This window comes from Embiotoca jacksoni, unplaced genomic scaffold, assembly GCF_022577435.1.
Source record: "Embiotoca jacksoni isolate LCO1_2020_lvr unplaced genomic scaffold, fEmbJac1.0.p SCAF_24, whole genome shotgun sequence".
NCBI lineage: Eukaryota > Metazoa > Chordata > Actinopteri > Embiotocidae > Embiotoca > Embiotoca jacksoni.
This window is the reverse complement of record NW_027185375.1, coordinates 6204697-6227577: the sequence shown is the minus strand read 5'-3', so window position 1 is coordinate 6227577 and position 22881 is coordinate 6204697. Positions and strand designations below refer to the sequence as shown.

The window sequence follows — 22881 nt, the reverse complement described above, 5'->3', positions numbered from 1 at the left end:
GGCATGCGATCCCTCTTCCTTCATGCTGATTCAGCCGGGGTCACGAGCGCTGAGTGTTTGCTTGAGTGATTCACTGTGGGATTAGGAGATTCAACAGGCATACAGCCATTTGAATAATTGTTTTCAAATGTCTTTCTTAATATCAAGATCCCATTACTTACTATTCTGCACACTCCCTGGTGATGAGCGCTGGAACTGTTAAGTTTGTGTGTGTGTGTGTGTGTGTGTGTGTGTGTGTCCGTCTAATGGAAGGCACTTATGCGAGGCCGTGGAGACTCACTCTGGACGCGGCGTAAATGGAGGCAGCGCACACAGAAACACAGAACACTTGGATGTGGATTGGCTCATTAACTGCACAAGTGGAAAGACCACAGTGCAGGCCACCTTGGGGTGAAGATAACGGCTTTGCTGTCATCTGTCTCGAGGTCTGGCCGACGTGGCTTTTAAGAGGTGCGGCGGCGCAGATTGCATTTTCTAATGCATACGGCACGTATTCAGAATCTAAATGTAAATAGAGGACTGTCGTTCAGCCCTTGCTCAAGATTCCCATTCCTGGTAGGGTGTCCGAGCTTCTCGGGATTGGTTAGACAGCTTAATCGCTGAAAACTACAACATTTAATATTGAATCAAAATGATCAGATGCAATTTACAGTTTCAGCCTAGGGGGGGGAACGTTTTGACCGTGAGGATGAAACCTGATTAGTTTATTATTAAATCCTTTGGTAATGGACTGAAAATCATAGCAAAACCCTGAAATTTGAATATTAAATAGACAAGTAAGGAAACGAATCTGATTTGTAGCCAGCATAGACTGCGTATACAAATGGGAGTTGCGTATGGGTCGGAACAATGATGCAAATGAGGAAGTGCTTTAAAGTGCAATACCACTGGGGGCCACTAGGGTCTGGCTCCAAAAACTCACTTTAAAAAAAACCCATTAAGTACAAAGTCAATACAATTCAAATGGTCCTCTTTGTTAAATTCACTCCCTCTGATCAGAGCTCTGGCGGTCTTTCTGAAACTATTTTATAAGATCAGACATCAAAGAGAGCTATGTATGGGGGCGTGCCTTGTTTGATTGACAGGCCTGGAGTGCAGTCAGATTTCTGGTAGAGGTGGGCGGGGCATTGCGTCCTCTGGCTTTCAGTCAGATTGGCCCCTCGCTCCTCCCCAGCTCGAACGAATATGGTCACTTCCGGCTCTGAAAAAAAAAAAAGATGGCGACGGCCAAAATGCAAGACGTGAGGCTTAAGAGTTCAGTGGGTGACGTCACAGCAGATTGCCGCTTTGTAGCCACGCACTCCTGCTGCATCGTACTACAGCTGGAGAGCACAGACTCAATGAATGCCCAGGTTTTCAATCAGAAAATATCAGTCCTGTACCAGGTTTCTATGAACGATTAAAGCCGCACTGAAAGACAGCCTATATATATATATATACACATATTTATATATATATATATACGTATATACATATATATACATAACATATATATATATATATATATATATATATATATATATATATATGTTTCGGGCGAAGAGAGGACAAGGCACAAGCTCTCAACGGAGCAACAACACGACCTTATAAAACTGGGGGACTGTGCTGGGTCATTTTGTGTTGAGCAGGTAGCAACGAGCATGTTTAGAATAAGTTTGCCGAGCTCCATGAGGGCGGTGAGCATCGAGCTGAAAGATGCTTTAAAGCTCTGTAGAGCTGAGGGGAGCTGCAGAGTTGGGCGATGGCACGGGTGACGCCCTTTTACGTTGTGAGCAGTAATTTTAGCCACCGTTAAAAACGTTTTTTTATTTTTATTTGAGCAGCTTTAAAATTGGAATGAAGTAAAGCTTCAGTGGATCTGGTCTCCTTTGATAATCGCTGAATAAAGTGCCTGCTTTATTCTTTTAATAACTGCCCGTGATCACATCTGCTCACCACAGATCCAGCGGCTCAGAACAACATAAACTAGTGACAGGCCGACTTCATTCAGCCTCGGTGTCATGACCAGTTTCTGCCCCGGACAGTGAAGAGCTGACGGAGAGGTGATGGAGACCTATATAACACTCATCACCGTACATACACTTGACGCTCTGGTAGGCCTCGAGATTAGGACGAGTCCAGACCATCACGCAAACAAGTAGCAATCACTACACTGCTGGATTATTTATTACACTTGTTTGGCTTTTTTTTTTTTTCTCTCTTTGGTGCCTCCAATTTTCTGTCTTCTCGTCTTTCCGTCTACCTTCCTCTCCCGAGGCGGAGACGGTCGCTAGGCAACCCACACAACACAACAGTGCAGCTCTCCAACTTGGCTCTCTGCTCGTCGTGCCCCCCGTGGTTTCAGACAATCAAGTACACGAGTGTGCGCGCATTCATACGGAATGTGTGTGGGAAAGGTGAAAGCTATGAATAGGTTCCAGCTCATAAGCAAAAACCAATAGTCCTTTTAGCTTTTAAGAGCCGTCTCTTGGCTCAAGTGTAACATCATCTTGTATTCATGGAGGATTTATTACAGGGCACAGAACTCTAAACTGCCTTTTACACACACACACAAAAATACAAAAATGAATAAAGCGGTGAATCTGTTAAAAGATATGCTTTTAATCAACCCCAGCTTGACTAAAACCACCTGTTGGAGACAGAGCAACCTATCAAGACACTTAGTTGACATCTTAAAGGCCTACATGGTGCCTAATGCTTCCTGGTAGAGAATAAATCTGTGTAATAATAGCTACAAAATTATAGCTACTATTGTTTGGCAACAAATTTGAGTTCCAAGTTGTGAAACCTGAATTTCTGTTTGATATATCAGTGTCTGGAGATAAAAGGCTTCGGGTGGAGCATCCTGCAAATTAAGTCTACAGCACAGCACGTTTCATTAATTACAACATCAGAGCAAATCATTGCAGTACATTACTAAAGCAAATACTCAAACACGACGTGTTTTGTGCTGCCGTATCACCACTTACACGCGTACAAATGTAATCTGACCACAATCTGTAGAAAATATAACGATAAAGATGCTCGTTTCCCAGCTGCACCCACTGAATCACGACTTTCACAGATCGTTATGAAGTTACAGTAATCAAGCCAGCTGCTCACAGAGTGTACATTCGAAAACAAGAATCATCATCACGGCTTTACAAAAATATACATTTTGTGGGCATGCAAAGAGCGACACAACGTGGTGCGTCGGACACTTTAAAAAAAAGAAGGTAAAAACTGGAGATCCCCCTCTGTCTACAAAAGCAAAGCTCAAGAACAAATGGCACTTACTGTAACGATAGCAGTGGGGAATCTCCCGGGCAGCATCGCAGCCACGCACGTAAACACACACTCCCACAGACACAACTCAGAGGTGCAGTCATAGACATCGAGCCGCTTCACAACACAGTCAAGGCTTTCACTTCAACCTAATTTATCCCATTCAGGAAGAGGACACCCTATCAAAATAAAAGTAAAGTAAAGTTAAAAAAAAAAGAAAAAAAAAAGTAAAAGTTTCATATGGGAATCAATATGTTTCATCTTGACTGGACTTTAAGAAAAAGAGGGCCTCTAGTTAAATAAAAAAAAAAGAGAAATATTGGGGGCCTATCCACTCCTTATGTATCTCAACTCGTCTCAACCCGAGCGAGGCATACAAGAAAACCTTCTTTCTTTTGACACAGACAAAACATTGGCATATAGGTCCAATTCCAATTTACCAAATTATTATGTACATGAAAATTAGTCTTCCGGCACAGACCCCTGAAGGTCTGTTTTGTCCCGACGTGATGTGAAATATTTTTTTAATTTAAACTCAGGAAGTGAGAGTAAATAGTGTAAATGTTAAGACTTCCTGTTTGGATTGTACAGGCGTGTCGTGTAAACCGGCTGTTTGAAGTTTGAATGATCCAAGTAATGCTTCCCCACCTCCTGACTTCATGTTCCCTGATGGCAAAACGAACGTGACTGACCCATAGTTAGCTCTCTGCACACCGAACATGACCCAAATAAATATCACATGGCAGGTGTAACTCAATTGGTGTCTGCTGGCTGAACTATCGAAGAATCAGGCCTCCGTCGCCTCCGTGTCCCGGTCGTGGCTCCCCTCGGCGGCGGGGCAAAGAGGTCCGGCCCACCACAGAGTCAGCGCGTTGTCTTGCCGGGTCTCCTGCTGTGACATCACAGCTGCACCTCCCTCGGTGTCGGAGGCCGAGTCGCCCTCGCTGTCAGCAGGCCACGGGAACTGCCGCTGGCCGCTGGAGGTCGCCAACAGCGGCATGAAGGGATGAATACTGAGGAAGAGCAGCAGGGGGCACAACTGAATTCATTGAGGATGTAATTTTATCATTCAGAATGATGACATGATTGTAGCACATTTACAGCCATGACATCCGAGTTTTAACGTATTTACGGGTTTATTTCCCCTCTCTTCTGCAGAAAATGTGCCCTTCGACTAACGGTAAGTGTGTCAAATGCTACCTGGCAACCGAAACAGAAGTGGATTGGCATGAATACATTCAGTACGTGTAGTTATTGCTCTCCATTCTCTAAGGCTGGGGACTGTTAAAACATTTACCATATCAGTACTGGTAAAAAAAAACAACAACTTTGATACCAGTTTCTGAGCGACACGTTTTTCAACATCAATTTTCTAAAATCCAAATTGACAAAAGAAAGTGACATTACACCTCACGGTGCAGATGTTTAGTTTTTATTCAGTTCAGAGGAGGAGAGCGTAACTTTGGCTATTTTCTGTGGCAAGAATTCGTATGTGTTCCCTGAATGCCTCGCATGCAGGCTATTGCCCGACGCTGCAATTACCAACGTTCCTCAACGGCTCACTAGTATTGGTCAAAGCTACCTAGCCGGCTGCACGCAGACATGCCCGCACGTCCAAGGTCCTGCAGCACACACTGCTCAGACAGGTAGGAGGCGAAAGATGAGTTTGAAAAGAGTGAAATACGACATAAGATTGACTGAAGTTGAACAGAGTGATGTTACGAAAGCGGGCGGGTGTTGGCTCACCGTCACTGATCAGATTCACTCCTGCGTTAACGTCGCAATAGTCGTGCATTTTAAAATGAAAACGTGTTCCGTGTGGATGTAGCCTCGAATAAGGTACCTTTCAGAGTGTTGAAGTTCGGTCCTAACGAGTCACCAAGGCAGTAATAAGCTTCATTAAATGATGACTTTGAAATTAGAGGCCGTTTTCTCACTGAAAGAGTTTGAATGGTTTGTTTGTGTCTCTTGTGCTTGGAGGACGCAAACAGCACAACACAGCAGAGCAACCAGGGAGTAAGACAGCAGCACAGTCACTGAGCATCACCGAGTTCAATCTTAATCTTCTTACTGTTCTGCAATCTGTTTGGACTGAAGCTCAATAGAATCGAATAATCATAATGCGCGAAGATGCTTCACGTCTGTAACAACTGAGGAGCTTCAGTTTTGACCTCTTATACGTTATTTAACCCTTTCGCTCTGTGGCGAATGCTTATGACAAACGCAGACCGTCTCAGTCTGCCGGTTTATCTGCCCTGTCGTTACTGTAAGCGACAGTCTCCATGGCGTTACCAGCGACGTGGGTTCGATCATCTGAACGATCCTACCTGATGCCGTTGGTGCAGTCCCAGTAGGCCTGCAGCCGCAGCTGAGGTTGCAGTAGTTTTTCGTTGCCATCAGGAGGCGCCGTCTGGGTGTCCCATACTGAAACCACTCCCTCCGTGTCTCCACTCAGCAGGTACCTGCCTGACCTATACACGCACAATCAAACACAGGCGGACATAAGTACAACGCAACTGCCAGAAGGTCAGAGGTCACTGCTTCTGAACCAGCTACATGCGACGTGTAAAAAAAAAAAAAAAAAAAAAAAAGAAATAGTCAAAAGACAGGGTGCAGAAGAACTGGGGGACAGCGGGCTCAGGCGTAATGTGGCCTTTATGGAAGTGTCTCCATTTTGTCATAGTTCAAGTTTACACGCATGACTGGACTGAGTTCTGGTTGGTACGGTCCACTTACTGGTCCAGGTCAAAGTAGATGCGCTGGTTTGTGGACACATTCCTCTTAAGAGAAAACACAACTTTTCCCGGCTCTCTGAGGTCCCAACACAGGATTTCTGGATCCTGCACACACACACGCGCGCACACACACACACACACACACACACACACACACACACACACACACACACACACACACACACACACACGCACACACGCAAAGAGTCATGATTCCATCACATCACTATAACTATGATGTTAAGGCTTTTTATTGATAGTGATTATCTTCCATACGAGTTAGTTTATCTTTCTTACATTGGCTTAATATATGGTTTTCTCAAAGATCAGAATTACGCAATACGCCCTGATGTTTAATTGCGCACTGATTAACCGTTGGGTGTGAATCACACGCCAACACGCGAGAACGACTTTACAGACGTTCGAATGCTGAGCTAGCGAATTATTTTATCCGAGCAGGGTGACGCAGAATAACAGGAATGAGTTGCGGGCATTCAGTCGTAGAGGCTGATCGTTTGAGATTCATTACAAGTCGTCAAAAGAACATTTAAGACAATTTCACAATGCCAATCTGCCTAACACTTAAGAAAGCTATCTAGAACTGAAAAAGAAATCACTTTGGCCAGAAAGCAAAGACAACAAATGTCTTTGCTCGGCTGTTTAACACACACAAACCCCACTGATGGCGCGCGTGTGTGTGCGCGCGACCATTTAAACGAAGCAGCGGGTCTGTTCTCCGCATGCTGCTGTGTGTTCATGTGCTCACCTTGCGCCCGCCGGTGTACAGGTAGTTGCCGTCGGGGGAGAAGAGCAGATGGGTGAGGCCTCCGTGGTGGCGGGTTGGCAGCAGAGCCAGCAGGGTGCCGTCTTGGCAGGAGTAGAGGCCAGCGCAGCGGGAGTAAGAGCCGCAGGCGTAAACAGACTGGCAGGGGCTGAAGCCAAAGCAGGAGATGATGCCACTCTGGCCTTGCTTTTTCACTGCAGTGAGGACAAGAGGGTGGCATTTGGTGGAGCGTTCGGCCGTTTGGAGTTCACAGGACAGAATTTCCATTCATTCGTCCTCAAAGTTGACCGTTTGGCAGCTCACACATTCAATTGCATCTCTAACGAGAACATATTTCAGCATAATGCACATAAAAACTGATATTTGTTGCCTGTTTTTTTTTTGTGGCAATAGCAACAATAGGCAGCATTATATTCCCAGGTCAAAGGTCACGGTTCCTATGACCTCATAAAATACATTCATGGCGATAACTCATGACAACATTTCATCCAAATGTCTAATGGGGGGGGGGGGGGGAAAGATGAAGTGATGGTATTTCTTTTCCCAGAAGGTCAACTTCACAATGACATCATCTGCAAACACTTTTCTGGCCATTATTCAACACCATAACTGAGGAACAGAAGGGGATGTCATGACCATATTTCAATTTGTGACATGAAATTTTGGCGATTGTATTCTGTGCTGTCGATGTGTGTGAAGCCTCCACACTGCAATAAGACTGTACAAGAACTCACCTCTGGCAAAATCAATCACACAACAATAACACCGTTGTCTGTTTTTCTTGTTTGTTTAAATATATATATAAAAAAAATGCATTATTGTTTAGTTAGTTTTAATTTAATTATTCTATTTTATTGTAAAAACTGTGCATTTTTATATTTAATATTTTTTACTGTTATTTTATTGCCTTCCTGTATCTATAAATGCTGCTGTGGCGAAAAAAAAATTCCCCTTGGGGATTAATAAAGTATGTAAGTATGTATGTATGTATGTATGTATGTATGTATGTATGCATCTATCTATCTATCTATCTATCTATCTATCTATCTATCTATCTATCTATCTATCTATCTATCTATCTATCTAAGACTTGTAGCCTCATTGCAGCTACTTCCACATTTGAAGCATCGTCTACTGTCATGGGTACAACTGTATGTTGGCTGGATTCCTTCAAAGTATATAATAATATAGTAAATAATTTACGAGTCTGATCAGAAACGAGCTGTAAACTCCACCTGGTTGGCGGAGGTATACAACCACGAGGCAGTAATTACACTTTATTAAGGATGACTCCTTTCCAAAGCAAAAGCGACGGTTTGCCAAAGATCTCGCATGTGTCACGTAACCCGTTTTTGAGACTGACTCCGCGTCTTTACAATTTGAAGTTCTACGTTATCAAACACAGCCAAACACAAAAGAAACCACAGACAGCAGTGATTTACCGAAGCGTGATTTTTTTTGATTTGCCAGCAAAGCATTCGAGGCTTTTTCATTACCTGAAAAAAAAAAATCCTTATTTCAGGCTTTTGTTACCAGGTTTGTCGTGACCTGAAAAACAATCACTTATCCTCTGTACTGTGCCACTTGATGCAATAAATGATAATAACAAAAAAAAAACCATGAAAGACACGGAAGACATGAAAACTCAACCTTTGACTTGCAAAATAAAGCCTATTTGTTTGCATTTCCAAAGATTATTTTGATGGTTTGGAATACTTCAGCCCAACAAGAAAAAGACACAACTTCAGTTAAGTTCAGTACATAAAAAAAAAAAAAAAAAAAAAAAAAAATCCTCAAAGCAAACTGATGCTGTTTGAGATCAGGAATTCATCACTGAAAACATCAAGCTCTCTTTTGTTTGTGTCAGAAGAACATACTAAAAACTCTCCTTGTTTGGTTTGTTCAAGGAGACTTTAGCCTGTGAGATGTGACAGCTGGCTGTCAAACAGCAGCTTATTGAAAAGAAGAAACAACTGACTGCTTCTCATTATGCTTTTCGTAACGTCTCTGTTTACTTATTATTTGTCAGTGGGTTTTGATTTTCCAAGAATATCATTTGTGATTGAGATTCTCTTTCTCAATTATTCTTTACTCTAACGGTCTGGTGTGTCCTTGAACAACTAAAGTTCTAAACAATCCTTGTTTTCAAAAAGCGATACATATTTCACATAGCAACATACATAGTTCATATTTTTTTGAATTAATATTGTATATCAACAGGAATTATCATGAGTCATCACCTACGTGCAGATACATTTTGTATTTATTATGCATCTTGAAAGTGGTTGAAAATTGGAGAGAAGTTTAAGTGGCTATCCACTAATGACGTAAAGGAACAAAAATAATCCATGTTTATAAGGTTATGCCTTTATATAATATAAAGTACGAGGTGTGATCTCAAAGTTCAGAGACTTCCTGCTGCGTGCACATCACTGTGCACGCAGCAGGAGGAAGCAATAACTTTCAGTAAGTATTCCCAAGTTATATCATTTGATCAACATCGGCACCTGCGTTGCACATTTTTGTGACCACCTGTACGTGTGCATTTGCGATTTTTATAATGGGCCTAAAACTTGAGAGCGCACCTAGAATTTTGTGCCACATTTTCGGGGAACAGAAAGGAGTCGCAGGGATAAATCCAGTGAGTAGGTGCGGTAGGGAGCAACAATGGTGTTGTTGCAGGCGAGAAAACGTGCACGTCCTTAATGTGCTGCCCCCAGAACATCACAGTGGAACTCAGTTTTTGGCAGTCTGACCGCCTGAGGGCCAAACCCTGAAAACGTCAAAGAAAACTCCCGACGCCTGACCCGATACACCTTCTTTCGTCTTGGACAAGGGACGTTCTGCCCCTCTTTTGAAACATAAATGCCACTTAAAACAGCTTCCGCTGCCGGAGGCTTTCTGAAGTATTTTAAGAGTCTCTGTTGCAGATTTCCCAACTTTTATAAAAAAAAAAATTTTTAAAAATTGCTGTGCACTTTCTGCTCATGTGCATGGCGAAATTGAAAACGTGCACATCCTGGTGTTCACAAAAACACCAGTAACTCAGGCGTTGATCAAACAATGTAATTTGGAATACCTACCCACGAAGGTGTTTCATGCACATTATTGTACCGCACTCCGTTTGTGTGCAACAGAAACTTTTTGATTGAGGTGCGAGTGTGGGAGAGCGGTTGCTAACTGACCTACGGTGGGCCGCTCCTCGCAGTCTCTTCCAGGACGCTCGGTGTAGAAGACCCTGACCATTTTGTCAAAGCCGCAGTAGAGCTGCGCTCCGTCTGGTGAGAAGCAGAGGGAGTGGGCTGCCGTCAGCTCATCCAGGTGGTTGTAGGGTCGGAAACTGGCTCGCACCTCCCCGTAAAATGCGTCCCACACATGGACGGGGTTGTCGCGGCTACTGCTGGCGAGACTGTGGACGAGGCGTGAGAGGAAAGACAAAGAAACGGCAAACAGGCAGAGAGAGTGAACGATTAAGACATATGGGGAAAAGAACTGAAGACAGAAGGGGAAAAGTTTATGAAACGAGGGTAAATGAAAATGTTGAATATGTTTAAGGGAGTCACTGAGGGCAAATATCAAGCGAGTCCTTTCCAAGTTTAACCACATATTCGGTGAAAGTTTAATATGCGTCTATAAAAGCGAAACAAAGTACCTCTTGGAATAAAATAGAGTTTTACCTGCACTAATGAGGACGCAAAACAGATTCAAAAAGAAGAGGCTGCTAACATCCTTCTGAAATATATCATATTTATGACCAAAGAACTTGATTCATTTTCTTGTTTCTTTATATCAACTGCACCACATCTACCTGAATGCATCCATGCATCAAAACAAATACCCAGCACTGTGCTATGCCTCATTATGGAGACAAGACCAAAGCACATTTGTATTGATTCAAATAAGGGCCAAAGACTGAGCCATGCCTTTTTAACTCTAATTATTGGGCGCTGAACAAATGCTGAAACATCACTGCGGCTCAATTAGAAGAAGGAAATTAGCCCCTACCGCTGCTCCGTGTTCTGTTATGGCCCCTCTGAGCCACGGCTTTATTCCAGAGCAGGGAAATGCCCAATTATAATGCTAGACTGCTGCTAGCTTGGAGCAATGCCTAGAACTCAGTGCAACTTAACCGAGCCGTAACAGGGGCCCTTATTCCCTCTCTACAGGACGGGCATCGACAACACAGCTTTTGGCAGACAGAGTTCAAGGAGCGCAGGGGGGAAGACCGAGAAACAAAATGACGACGTGAAGAGGGAGAAAAGGAGGCAGCAAGGAGACGGAACAGGTTTGCTGTAGATGTTTCTAATTATCACCACCGCGGTCTTTTTTTTTTTTTTTCCCTGGCTGCCTCGGCCCTTAACAGTGCGCTGTGTCTGACTGTCTGGCTGTGCCCTGCGGGAGCTCCTCTCTGATAGGCGGCAGTGATCTGAAGATGATCAAGAGCGTCTGGTGTCAGCTCCTACTGGCCGCCTCCACCTCCACCTCCTCCTCCTGACAGGCAGGTCTTTGCTTTGGTGTATAGACAGAGGCCTCTCGAGCGGCTTGTTGTCCGCATGAGACATTTGTTGATCATTTTGGTGTTTACACTACTCTCATCTCCTGTTGTCCAGCTCCTGACCCCCACCCTCCTCCTCTTGTTGTTCGGTGAAGGCTGCTTGGTGTTAGGACGGAGCGGTGCCAACGCTGGGCCTTGATCAGAGGGAACTGCCAGAGGGTGGAGGCTGGAGCTGGAGGAGGAGGGCTACACAGTGAAAACTGTTGGCAACTTGACCTCAGCTCGTTCGCACGGGCCTACCTCTCTGACCGCTGACGATTAGCAGCCTCCACCGTGATGCCTGGGTGTTGCTGATGTTGGCTTTGCTTCACAGTGCATGCATCAACGCCCAGTGATGTCACAATTACCACATTTTAAAAGCATGCTAGGGAGCACGGCTGCACACATAGCAAAAATTTAAAAAAAATTAAAAGGAGAAGGGGATGAAAAGAGACGCCTTGAGTCGGGGGGGGGGGGTCATGAGGCCCTTTAGGTGTCGTCTGGACACGGGAGTGCTGTCAGTGGGCTGAATCATGCTGAAACGCACCGCGGGCCTCAAACAGCCGAGCGGATTGTGACAGAGGCCGACGGGACAAAGTCCAACTCTTCACTCATAATGAGAGACATCAGAAAGCTCTTTACAGCTACTCTCCACGCTGGCAGCCGGCTCCCACAACGAGTGCAAATACCATGGGGATCAAAGAATGAATCATAGGCATCCAACGATATCTTCTATATTTGGACAGTCTATTAGTCCGGCTCAAGCACGCAGAAAATTGCACTCAACACTAATCAGGATCCAACCATCTGAGACGTAGGTTAAAAACACTGACACGAGCCTTAATACACAATACGGTGCCTTTTCTTTGTATACATCCTTCACCGTCTGCCAGGAGAACTTTAAATGTCTCATCTATCCAGCTGCTGGGAGCCGAGGCTCAGGGGGACGCGGGGCGAGGATCAGGTTCAACTCACAAGCACGTGTCCGGCTCCAGAGAGTTCATCTTGGGGTACCAGCAGTAGTCGTAGACGGTGTCTCCTTCAGCCATCCTTAGCACTGGACTCTGACACGGGACAACACAAAGGAAAGAGAGTCAGGAACATCAGGACTGAAACACACGGCGTAAAAAAAGAAAAAGAAAACAAAAAAAAACGAGGTCAAATAACTGATGGGATTCATCAGTGCTGAGGCCGACACTGGATATCACTGGCTTTTCCTTGAAGTAGAATTCAATATTTGTTAGCCAGTGGCCACAAGTGAGAAACAGAGCAATCAACACTCCCATTTTATACCCTTTTCACAAAGTCTGGGAGATCTCAGTAATGGAAGAAAACGGATAGTATTTTAATTATTTTTGTTAAGTGATCCCAATCTGCGAGCCTGTAATACAATTAAGAGATTGGCTCGCCACTTGATACGTCCCAAAACCCAGAAGACACAATGTCTATTTCATTCTAGCTGATAATTCTTCAGTAATACATTTTCTCACGCAGCAAGCTAAAATGCTTTTTTTTTTTTTTTTTTTTTTTTAATAGCTGACTGTAACAACAGACATGCAGAAATTATGTTGTATATATACTGCTGTTGTATGAAGTCAAATGGCAAATAAATGGGATGAATATGGAAGGAGTAGAGTTGAATGTGACTGATATCAGTAATGGTGTTTTTGTAACTGTAGTTGTCTTTATACTATAATTCAAGTGTAACAACTTTCACTAGATACAGGTAGGGTGCGATTTAGAAATGCTGATATTCTGGTCTGGTATTCAGCAGCTTGGGGTCAAAGTTCGTCCATTAATAGCTTAACGTCAGGCTTTCACTGTGCTTTTCTTTCTGGTTTAGCAGCAGAGCAGAGAAACAGACAGATTAGCGCGACTTTCAGCGACAGCATAATACATGTGACTCTCTCACTGGTCGGAAATGAAACGAGTGCACAGGAAATAAGTAAATTAATAGTAGCTACTGGATGTAACTGCAGTTATACGAGTACGTTCGTAATTTGTTTCTTTCAGGATGCTGTTTCTCCCAAGATAATGGTGGTGGTGGTGTGTGTGTGTGGGGGGGGGGGGGGGGGGGGGGTTTACTGGAAACACATGCCATTTTTTCTACCCAGGAGAACCCCTGAGAATAAGATAGCCTGGTGCTCACCATCTCAGGAAGCAAGTCCCAGTTGTAGCTGTAAATCTCTGGAGGCAGGTTGTACACACGGAGCACGTTGTCTGCACTGTTGGTCAGGATACAAGAACCATCAGGGGCCCTGGGTTAGGAGGACGAGAAAGAGACGGCGTATCAACCGCACTGAACTGTGGACAACATTTACCGAGGATTTTTTTTTTTTTTGCATATTAAAGTTGAGACAAGAAAACAGGAATAAACACATTTCACACTCAAATAAAATCAACAAGGCTCTGATTTCTACCAGAGCGAGACAAACATATTGCAAATTATTCTTTAACTTCAACTGACCAGCCGTGGAAAATATTTTCTCACTGCAATCCGGCAAATCAATAACTGTCCTCTGCAGCGTAAGTGTCCTTGTAGTGGTCTTATTTATTTATGGTCATCAGAAGAATGTCTCAGAATCAATGTGATAAAGACAATAAATGTGTACCAATCACCTTCAAAACCTCATCCATGGTGTATTTTGTCACATTTATATTGAGAGATTACCATTTGCAGCCTTTAAGGTAGTTCTCTGGAAGGTTGGAGTATTCAGTCCACGAGCCAGTCAGCATCTGGGGGGTCTGGGTAAAATCCAAGCCAAGGCTGCAGACAGCAAAGACACAAGGACAAGTCCTCAGTCAAAGAGAAATAAATATTGCACAAAACAAGCTCCTGCATGCCACTGAAAATTAAATCTCCCGAATCATTAGTGTTAAAAACATAAAGGTTTTTAACTAAATATAACCAAAAGCCTTGTCTTGGTTTAATCAAGGCAAACATCCTCCGATAGATTTCCTATCCTTGGACAAACACGTTGCTGCATATAAACCACAGCATGGAAAATGAATGGTGAATTTCACCACTTTACTTGCAGCTCCCGAGCTGCTCCATTTGGACTCGGAGTGACTGCACGGTGGAGTGGATTGTTAATTACATGTCACACCTCTCCAGGTTAATTCCATCATTTATCACCCGGTGCCAACTGCTCCCAATTTTGCCATTATGGTGATTGATGGAGTCAAATTAATCACGAGTTAATGCTGCGGTGCTTTTTGCTGTCCCACTCCGACATGAGTGCTATTAGAAAAATGTAGTGAGGAAGCAGAGCAGCCTCTGCCACAACATCATCACACACAGAGACGGTTATTTTCAGAATATTGATATTACAGCCGGAGCTTTTAGGAGCTCTGGCAGAAGAAACTGAAAGATTGGTCAGCAGTTTCTTTCGACTGAGAGTTGTTGACATGTTTCGTTGCATGAAGGCAGACAACGGTGTGATCTTTCTCGTTGTCGATAAAGTCTGGTTGATTGCATCCATGTGAATGTTAATCACTTTATTTAGGTTAACTTCTCTGCTGACATTTAGTGATGCCAGATTAGAGATATTTTATACATTTTTATAGATTGGATTGTAGTGTGTGGGCTGTTTCAATTATTACTGTTACAATAACATATCCAATACTGAACTTATAAGGTTTAGTGTTTTTACATAGCTTGCTTTGACCACTTCAGTGTGTGCTGAAGAGCAGTAACCGCCTGCTGAATAGAAGATACATTAAAGAGTAAATGGCACTTAGCCTGACAACGCTCATTGTGAGTAATCGCTCGAATTGTTTCCATTCATGTGTATTAAAACAGCTGGATAAAAAGGAATAGAAATATTCCCATCACCGTTTCCACATTGTTTTCCCCTGTTTGAGGTTTGACTGGCGTTCCTTTAATGACATCTCTTTGCACGCCTTCCATGGTTTTACTGCACGAGTGAAGACTCAGCCTCATACTGCATTGTTTATTTTGATATTTGGTACCTGTCACTGTCAGTAATTTATCTTCATATTTCAGTAATATGCCTTGTACATTTAAGTTGTTATTAATGCCGTATCAGCTCGGTGCAATTTTTGTTTACAAAGCCTAAAAGGCAAAAGAAACCTGACTACATTTGAACTTCCTCATTACAGTCTGATTCCCGGGATGCTATATTTTATGTAAAGTTGTAGTAAAGTCTAAATTCATTGACATCAATGGGAACAAAATTCTTTCGTATGTGAAAGAGAGCAAATGTTTAAGTTGAAAAATGATCTGAACTTTGACCTGGTGGGGTAACGAAAGCTATTCAAAATATAAAAAGATTGGCTGAAAACAACAGGAATGCTCCTTTAAGATGATTTCATGTAAAAAAACGTTCGGGTGGAAAAAATTCAATAAACTTGTTTTCGTAACAAATCACACACTCGGCTCATCAGAGCTTATGATCAGGATACACTGGCCTGCGTATAACATTTCTCTCAGTTCTCTAAACAATCGAGTATTTTCCCAACAACACTGTGAGCTTTTAGCTGCTCTACACTACATACACCAAAGCTTCTTCCTCCATTTCATTTACATGTGTTTGACGCAGCTCTGCTTGAAATAGCTCACTTGATGTGTCTACCGTATCTTTAACCCGAGTTATGTGGACTCCGAGGTTAAAAATAAATCTCGTTCCTCCACTTACTGTTGCCCGTCACTGGGGCTGTCTGCAGATCTGTTACCGTTGTGCTCCTCCTCTGGTTTCATCGCTCCTTCTAAGGCAGCGTCATGCTCTCCATCTCCATTCTGGTGGCATCCTTCACCTTCCTCGGTGGCTGTTCCCTCGTTCCCTCTTTGACCTTCCTCCTCACACTGTAGTAGTCCACCTGTTCCAAGCAACAGAAAGTACATTGGATGAAAATTAACAGTAGTCTTAGCTTAAATAAACTGATTCCCCCCCCTCTCCTTTCTGGCCTTTTATTTAATACATGCAGCCTTGTGGAAACAATACTGTACTTTGTGCTGGTGGGGCTGGGTTTTCCTGCAGGAAGCCCGCTTCTGCTGGCATTTCTTCTCTCATCTCAACAGGCTCCACAACCTGCCCCAGCCCCTGATCCTCCTCGCTCATCCTGGGCCGCTTGGCTGACGGCGGCGGCCCTTCCTCCGAGATCTCCACCGCGTCCAAGCTGCCGCCTTCGGGCAGTAGAGGCGGGACCTGTTGAGGGGGCTCATTATCTGCTTCGGAGTCCTGCCCTGCACCTGCACCTGCAGCACCTCCGCTTTCACCGCCTCCAGCCGAGTCAGACATCTCTCCTGGTTCGTCACTCTCTCCTGTCGAGCCCTCCACCCCTGAGTTCAAGAGCCTTGCTGTGCGGAGGGGGTTGGCTGTCAGACGTGGGTGAGGTAAGTGCTACTCGGATAGTGCTTCTTCCTGCAGTGTGGATGTTTGAGTCGGTTGGGGTACGAGGACATCACAGCACCCAGCAGCCTGGAAAACAAATGACGAGGACAGGGCAGGTGAGATCAATGACGAACGCGCACGCTTCAAAGGAAGCGTGGTAAACGTGACGTCGCTTGTTAGAGGAACACATTGTTGACTCCCCAACCTGCTCGTGCGAGCACGCGGCGCGCACGCGCACGCACACACACACACACACACACCTGTGGCCGGTCGTGACGTGCCAAGACACTTCAAACTAGCGTCCGTGTCTTATTTAGCCGAGTTAATGCTCAAAATGCACACATTACTTCACAAAACCTCACACGTGTCACCCCCATTGCACGCCCTGCTGCAGCTTGAAAAAAAAAAAAAAGATGTCAAAGAAGACAACTTGCTCCCGTTTCGTTTGAGCGTCCGCTCACAACAACCACCATCTGACTTTAGCTCACGTTAGCATTGTGCTAACGGTCTGATGCTACATACCTGCGTCGCGGCTTGCCTGGCCTTTGGTTCTGCTCGCAGCTCGTCTACAAAACACTTCTGTCCTCCCCGGTGTCAACGTTTCACCTACAGCCGGAGGAAACGACCCCGACACAAAACTAACTGACGTCCCTCTGCTGCAGGACTTTGCGTTTCTTTTCACCAGCTCATTACGAGAAGTTGTAAACACTGTGGGCGGCCATGTGTTTCAAAATCTCGCGAGAGTTCCGTTGGTGACGTTTAAGACGTGCTCGCGGAGGCAGGCTCGCGCGCGCGCGCACACACGCACAATAGATAATACAAAAAACAATAACAAATATTGAGTCAGTCACAGCTAATTGTTATTTATTTTGTATTTATTTTGTTCTTCAAACAAACAAAAGCCAAACTATTTACATCTTTCAGTTGTTCTTTTCCAAAACAGTTTCCTTACATGTATGCTGTTACTTTAACAACATTCAAAGAATTGTTAAGCGGAGGAGCTGAGCTGATTGGGGTTTAACCTTTGACCAGCTACAGAGAACCAGGTGTTTAACTTCATATCCTCAAACAGACAGTCCGGGCCATGACGGGATCTTTTCAAAGGCTGCAACCAATCATCCAGGGCTTTTTGACAACACAATCCTGCAGTTTATCTGATCATAAAAGCCTTTGTAGTGCAGTAAAATAGACAAGACAGGCAGACTGACCATTGATTGATTCATACCACACAATATCAGCTTTTTAAAATGTCTAACAGATATCTCTAAAGTTATTCACAAATAAGAGACTCGATAGCATATGGTTAAAGTCAATTTCTCTCTTTTGGCAACCGATTACGACAACTTAGTAACCACCGGCTAATAATTCCTTATCAATTGTACAGTTATGACGTACTGGAGGTGACAGCAGCTACTTCAGTTTATGCAGTCAAGCAGCTAGCTCCACACCAAACCCTCAGACTTGGTGATAACACTTGTACATTTCGATTGGCTAAGCGGATGGTATTCTAGTAATATCAGATGCCATTTCGATTAAAAACTGCATATTGTTTAGTTATCAAGGATACAAAAAAACTATTGGCTGACTAAAAACAACGACTCTTGTCAAATTCACGAAGATAAAACGAGACGGAACAAGACAACAGTCCAACACTTCTTCCTTTCAGATTCAGACACGCAACTGACCGGTCAATTCCTCATCTCTTCAGTGCCATTAGTAATGAATGGTCAGCTGCACAGACACAGCAGAGGCACTCTGAGACGAGTTGTGACCCACCCTCAAGGTTTCAAGTCACAAATATTACAAATCATGCAGGCTTGGTATTACAATCAGTCTTATTAGACAAGCCTGAGTCATCATCTCAAAACTGTAAAAAAGTACCTTCCAAAAACGTTCAAGTCCCCTGGAGAGTAAAACAAAATGAAAACACTGCGCTAACTCGTATCTCCGTTTGAGGATGATCTGCCACTCTGGTTCATTCTTGCCTGTAGCCTGCGTGTCCAATGACCGAAACAGGTCTGTACTTTCAGCCCAATCAGCTCAGCTCCCGACAGTACAGACTTCAGCCCTTTGTTAAGCCTGCACCTTCAGCGAAAACCTAAATAGCAAATCGGAACAAATCAACTCTTCATTTTTAAAGGAAAGCAAAATGGGCAACGAAAGACAACCACCAGCAAAATGAGATCAATCCTAAAAAAAAAAAAAAAAAAAAAAAAAAATTGCTCTGTTCTGTAACTAGAACTTTAAAAGTGATCAGATGTACATGTCGGAGGTTCACGCCAGACAATTCTGTTGACCAACAGAAAACCGTCTTGGTGAAACCTCCTTTTTTTTTTTTTTTCCCTTGAACTTTGGAGGACAGTTAACGAGGTGGTTTCCAACTTAAATTCGTCATTTTTAACATTTGCAGTTTCCAGACTGAACTATACAATTTAAGGCATGTTGAACAGAGAAATAAAGCAAAAACCCACTATGAGAGAAAAATCAAAACACTTTTACATTATTTACAAAGCTCGGCGTTTATACTGCTGAGCGTTGATGCTTGTGTGTCTTTATATTGATGTGATATCGATGTATCCTTGTTATGTGTGCAGACGAGGCTCCAGTGAAGAACCAATGTAACTTTTGCTGTTAAGTGTGCATGTAGTGTGTCTGCTGCTCCTTTGGAATCTAAAATCTATGTGACATGTAGTTTTGTCATTTTTTTTAAAGTCTTGTTGTTGTTGTTTTTTTTTTTTTTTACAATTCTCTCAGTTCATCCAGTTCCAGGGATTTCCATTGGCTGAGATGTAATCCAGCCACATCAACCATGACTCGACCCAGCTCTGTCTCTGACGTCTGGGCAGGTCTTCTGTCCTGCTGGTGAGAAGACCTCAACACGACCGCCTGACAGTTTCAAGGCCGAGGTGGATGATGACATCTGGGCAATACGTGCCTTTTTTTTATTTTTTATTTTTATTTTTTTTATTATTATCCGTCCTCGTTGGAGAGAGCGTGATCCAATCCCAAACACGTCCAACACAGATGGGATCGATGGTTGATAAACCTGTAACTTCATCTGGTAACTGTCCAACTGATAATGCCAATGGCCTGCCCAGTCCGAGGTCAAGAAAAGTTTCTTAGGGTTTAAGTTCAAAAAGGACAGGTTTAGGGTTAACTGGTTCATGGGTTGGCTGTAGATTAGATCCTCTTTGCAGAGGGCAGCAAATAAAGCACAGCCAGACTCCTGTGAGGAGACAAAGAAAGGGACGTCATCGTCACACTGTTCGAACAAGCCTGCTGGAAAACACAAGGTGATTCGCATGAATTTGTCAGAGAAATAAAGAAAGAGTATCTTACCAATGCCAAGCACCTTTCCCCCCAGCAGTCACTCTACGGCTCTCAAGGGAGCCATCAGGTTGGGAAACAAAGTGGAAGCATCCTTGCCATTAACACACGTCTGCCTCTTCACTGTGCGTGTTGATCAAACACTCTTGGCAGGCTCTTCGCAGCCACTGCAACATCCATTTTTGATAAGTAGCTATCAGTCAGTCTTGGAGCCACTGTAGCATGTCCAACACCTCAGTCCGTGTGGTTTTCTGTCCCCGACTATTTCAGGGTTACTGGCAAACTAAGACAAACTCCCAGCAAGTCTGTCTCAAACTATATTCAAAAAGATTGGGTTTTTCTTGAAGAACATTCACTCCATATATTCAACGTCTCATGAATTTTCCTTCATCCGTTTGCAAATTTTTCTTTCTACTCTGAAAGGTAATACAAAAATATGGTTATGTACAGGAGGTGGGAGAAGACGTGCTTCTCGAGTCTCTTATTTCAGTTTGGGAATATCTTTTCAGTGACTTTGTCAAAGTCGTAGCAATCCTCCTGTTGTAATTGTGCTCCCGTCCCCGAAATTGTACCTCACAGCTTGAATGAACAAAAGTGCATAGGTGAGTTGGTGAGGGCAGGGTGTGAGCGCTGATGAGGGTTGAGGTGATGACAAGTGCACTAGCCAGGTGTACTCATACGGCCCTCTCAGTTCCCCTCTCTGCACTCCGTTTTCCACAAAACGGAGCCCCGTCCTTGATTTTTTTTGTTCCCCCCCCTCCCTCCCCCGCCTCGTGGTTGATCATCAAGTCTAAGGACCCACGACCACAAACAAAAGGCCCACTTAAGAGGATCTTGTCCACGTTGTTGTCATGCCTGCCACTCTTCCTCAAAAACAATAAACCCCAACACCACTCAATGTCCATATGGCAGAAGCGCACTTGCAAACCCCACCCGTCTTATGTGGGAACAAAAAAAAATATGAAAATAAAACAAAAACTGCACCCACAGATATCCATGTGGTTTGTAAACAACCAAAGCTCCAGTATGGAATAGAAAGAGTCCTTTCTTTGAATTCTTAGTCACTATTTGTACGACCAGGATTGTAGAGGCAGTGTGTTCAACTGTATCCATCCCAAGTTTTTCTTTTTCTTCTCCACTGTGTAAATGAAAAAGACCTCGCTAAACTCTTTGAAGCTTTTTTGTATTTTGTTTCCATTTTTGAAATCTTCTGAGGAAAAAAAAAAAAAGAAAAAAAAGAAATCTGGTATCAGCACGGGTTTCATGTCATTTTTTTGGAATACATTCAATATTTTCTTAAGAAAGAAATAATACACACTTCACATGGCAATAATGAAACAAAAAAAATGAAAAACAAATTAAGGAAAAAAAAAAAAAATTTAAAACACACAACAAAAATAGCAGCCCCAAGTGCTCATTATCTTAGTCCAAATACTTTTTAAACTTTGTATATAATGTATATATTCATATATATTTTTCATTTAGAAAAGAAAACTCGTCATTATCAAATTGCAACAACGAATAAGTAACACAATATGCTAACATTTCATGCACCGTTCTGTGCACTTGCACATTAAGATGCTGTATTTGTTTTTTTCAGAGTCAGAAACTCGACACCTTTCATTCACAAGTTCGAGAGCTGACAAAAGGCAACGTGATCACACCCCAGGAAAACAGACTGGACTAACCTTCCGATGGATCACCCCTCGACTCAACTAGAAATATCGACGATATAAACTTACATACTTTACATACGCTGTGCTGAGCACTGACACACATCACACTCGCTCTCAAAAAAGAGTTAATGTCTCAATGGCCATGCACCCTATCCAAGTTCTTAGGCACAAATGTGCATTCATACACATACAAAAACAGCACATTTATCCAAAATGAGTACCTGTAGTCTTAACTCATTTCTATGAACAGTAAATGAACTCTGAACAAACGCACGCACACGCATACAAAAAAAAAAATCTCATTCAGATGCACACACAGTAATGTCCCTCATGATTCGCCGCGTCTGCTGGTCCTTACAGGTCTAGAGACAGCTCCCCATGGGGAGAAGCTAAGGGAAATAAACTAGTGGTGGTCATCATGTGATGAGAGCAAAGCTAACAAATGTATGCATCTCTATTTTTTTTTTTTTTTTTTTTTCTATCTGGGGATGAAGAGCTGGTGAGAGAAAGGATGTGTTGTGCAATTGCCCCCTCTCTCTCTCTCATTCTCTCATTCAGTCACACTCTCAAAACACACACACACACACACACACGCACACACACTCTCTGAACATGAGAATACAAAATTACCATCTGAACAAAAAAGACAAAAATGGCCTCTTATGTTTCATACATCTTGGAAAGCAAAAAAACAAAGACAAAAAAAAACAAAACATTGTGCAGACTCTATATTACTGACACAAACCAACCATCACACACACATCACACACTCTCTCAGCCCATACACATTCACAAAAATATTCACTTCTATAACTAACCCCATTTGTTTGATTTTTTTTGTTGTTTTTCTTATTTCTTTTTTAGGCAAGTGCAAATCTTCAAGTTTTTTTAGAATCCATTTTTCAATAGCTTTACTTTTTATATAAATGTAAAAAAAAATGCTAAACAAGAGAAATATCAACAGTGTTTGTCTTTTGAGAAAGGATTTGCTCTCTGATAAGGTTTCAACTAAAGGTCCCCCTGACTTTGAAAACCTAACAGCCCGACCATTCGCCTCCCCACCGACCGTCCCCCCCCCCCCCCCCCCCCTCCCGCCCCCCTTCCAGTTCCGATGCACGTGCACACGGATATCGTGTACGTGCACTGATTCCGAACACACACATACACGCATATGAAAAAAAAAATGAAAAAAAAAAAACCTATTCAA

At 43.2% G+C, this 22881-nt stretch overlaps 1 protein-coding gene and 1 long non-coding RNA gene across 2 annotated transcripts; both read right to left on the bottom strand.

Moving 5' to 3' along the window:
• Positions 1 to 2581: 2581 nt before the first annotated feature.
• wrap53 (WD repeat containing, antisense to TP53) lies at positions 2582 to 17390 on the bottom strand. Its single transcript, XM_069159213.1, has 11 exons — positions 17194 to 17390; positions 16287 to 16758; positions 15976 to 16156; positions 13989 to 14084; positions 13467 to 13575; positions 12293 to 12381; positions 9969 to 10192; positions 6766 to 6977; positions 6001 to 6104; positions 5592 to 5735; positions 2582 to 4277 (listed from the first exon to the last, which is right to left on the bottom strand). The coding sequence occupies exons 2-11, from the start codon at positions 16576 to 16578 to the stop codon at positions 4052 to 4054; spliced, it is 1677 nt and encodes a 558-aa protein (XP_069015314.1). The 5' UTR covers positions 16579 to 16758; positions 17194 to 17390; the 3' UTR covers positions 2582 to 4051.
• Positions 17391 to 17509: 119 nt separating this feature from the next.
• Positions 17510 to 22768, bottom strand: LOC138204088 (uncharacterized). Its single transcript, XR_011178772.1, has 2 exons — positions 20011 to 22768; positions 17510 to 19897 (listed from the first exon to the last, which is right to left on the bottom strand). It is a non-coding gene; the product is annotated as an uncharacterized lncRNA (long non-coding RNA).
• Between the last annotated feature and the right edge of the window lie 113 nt (positions 22769 to 22881).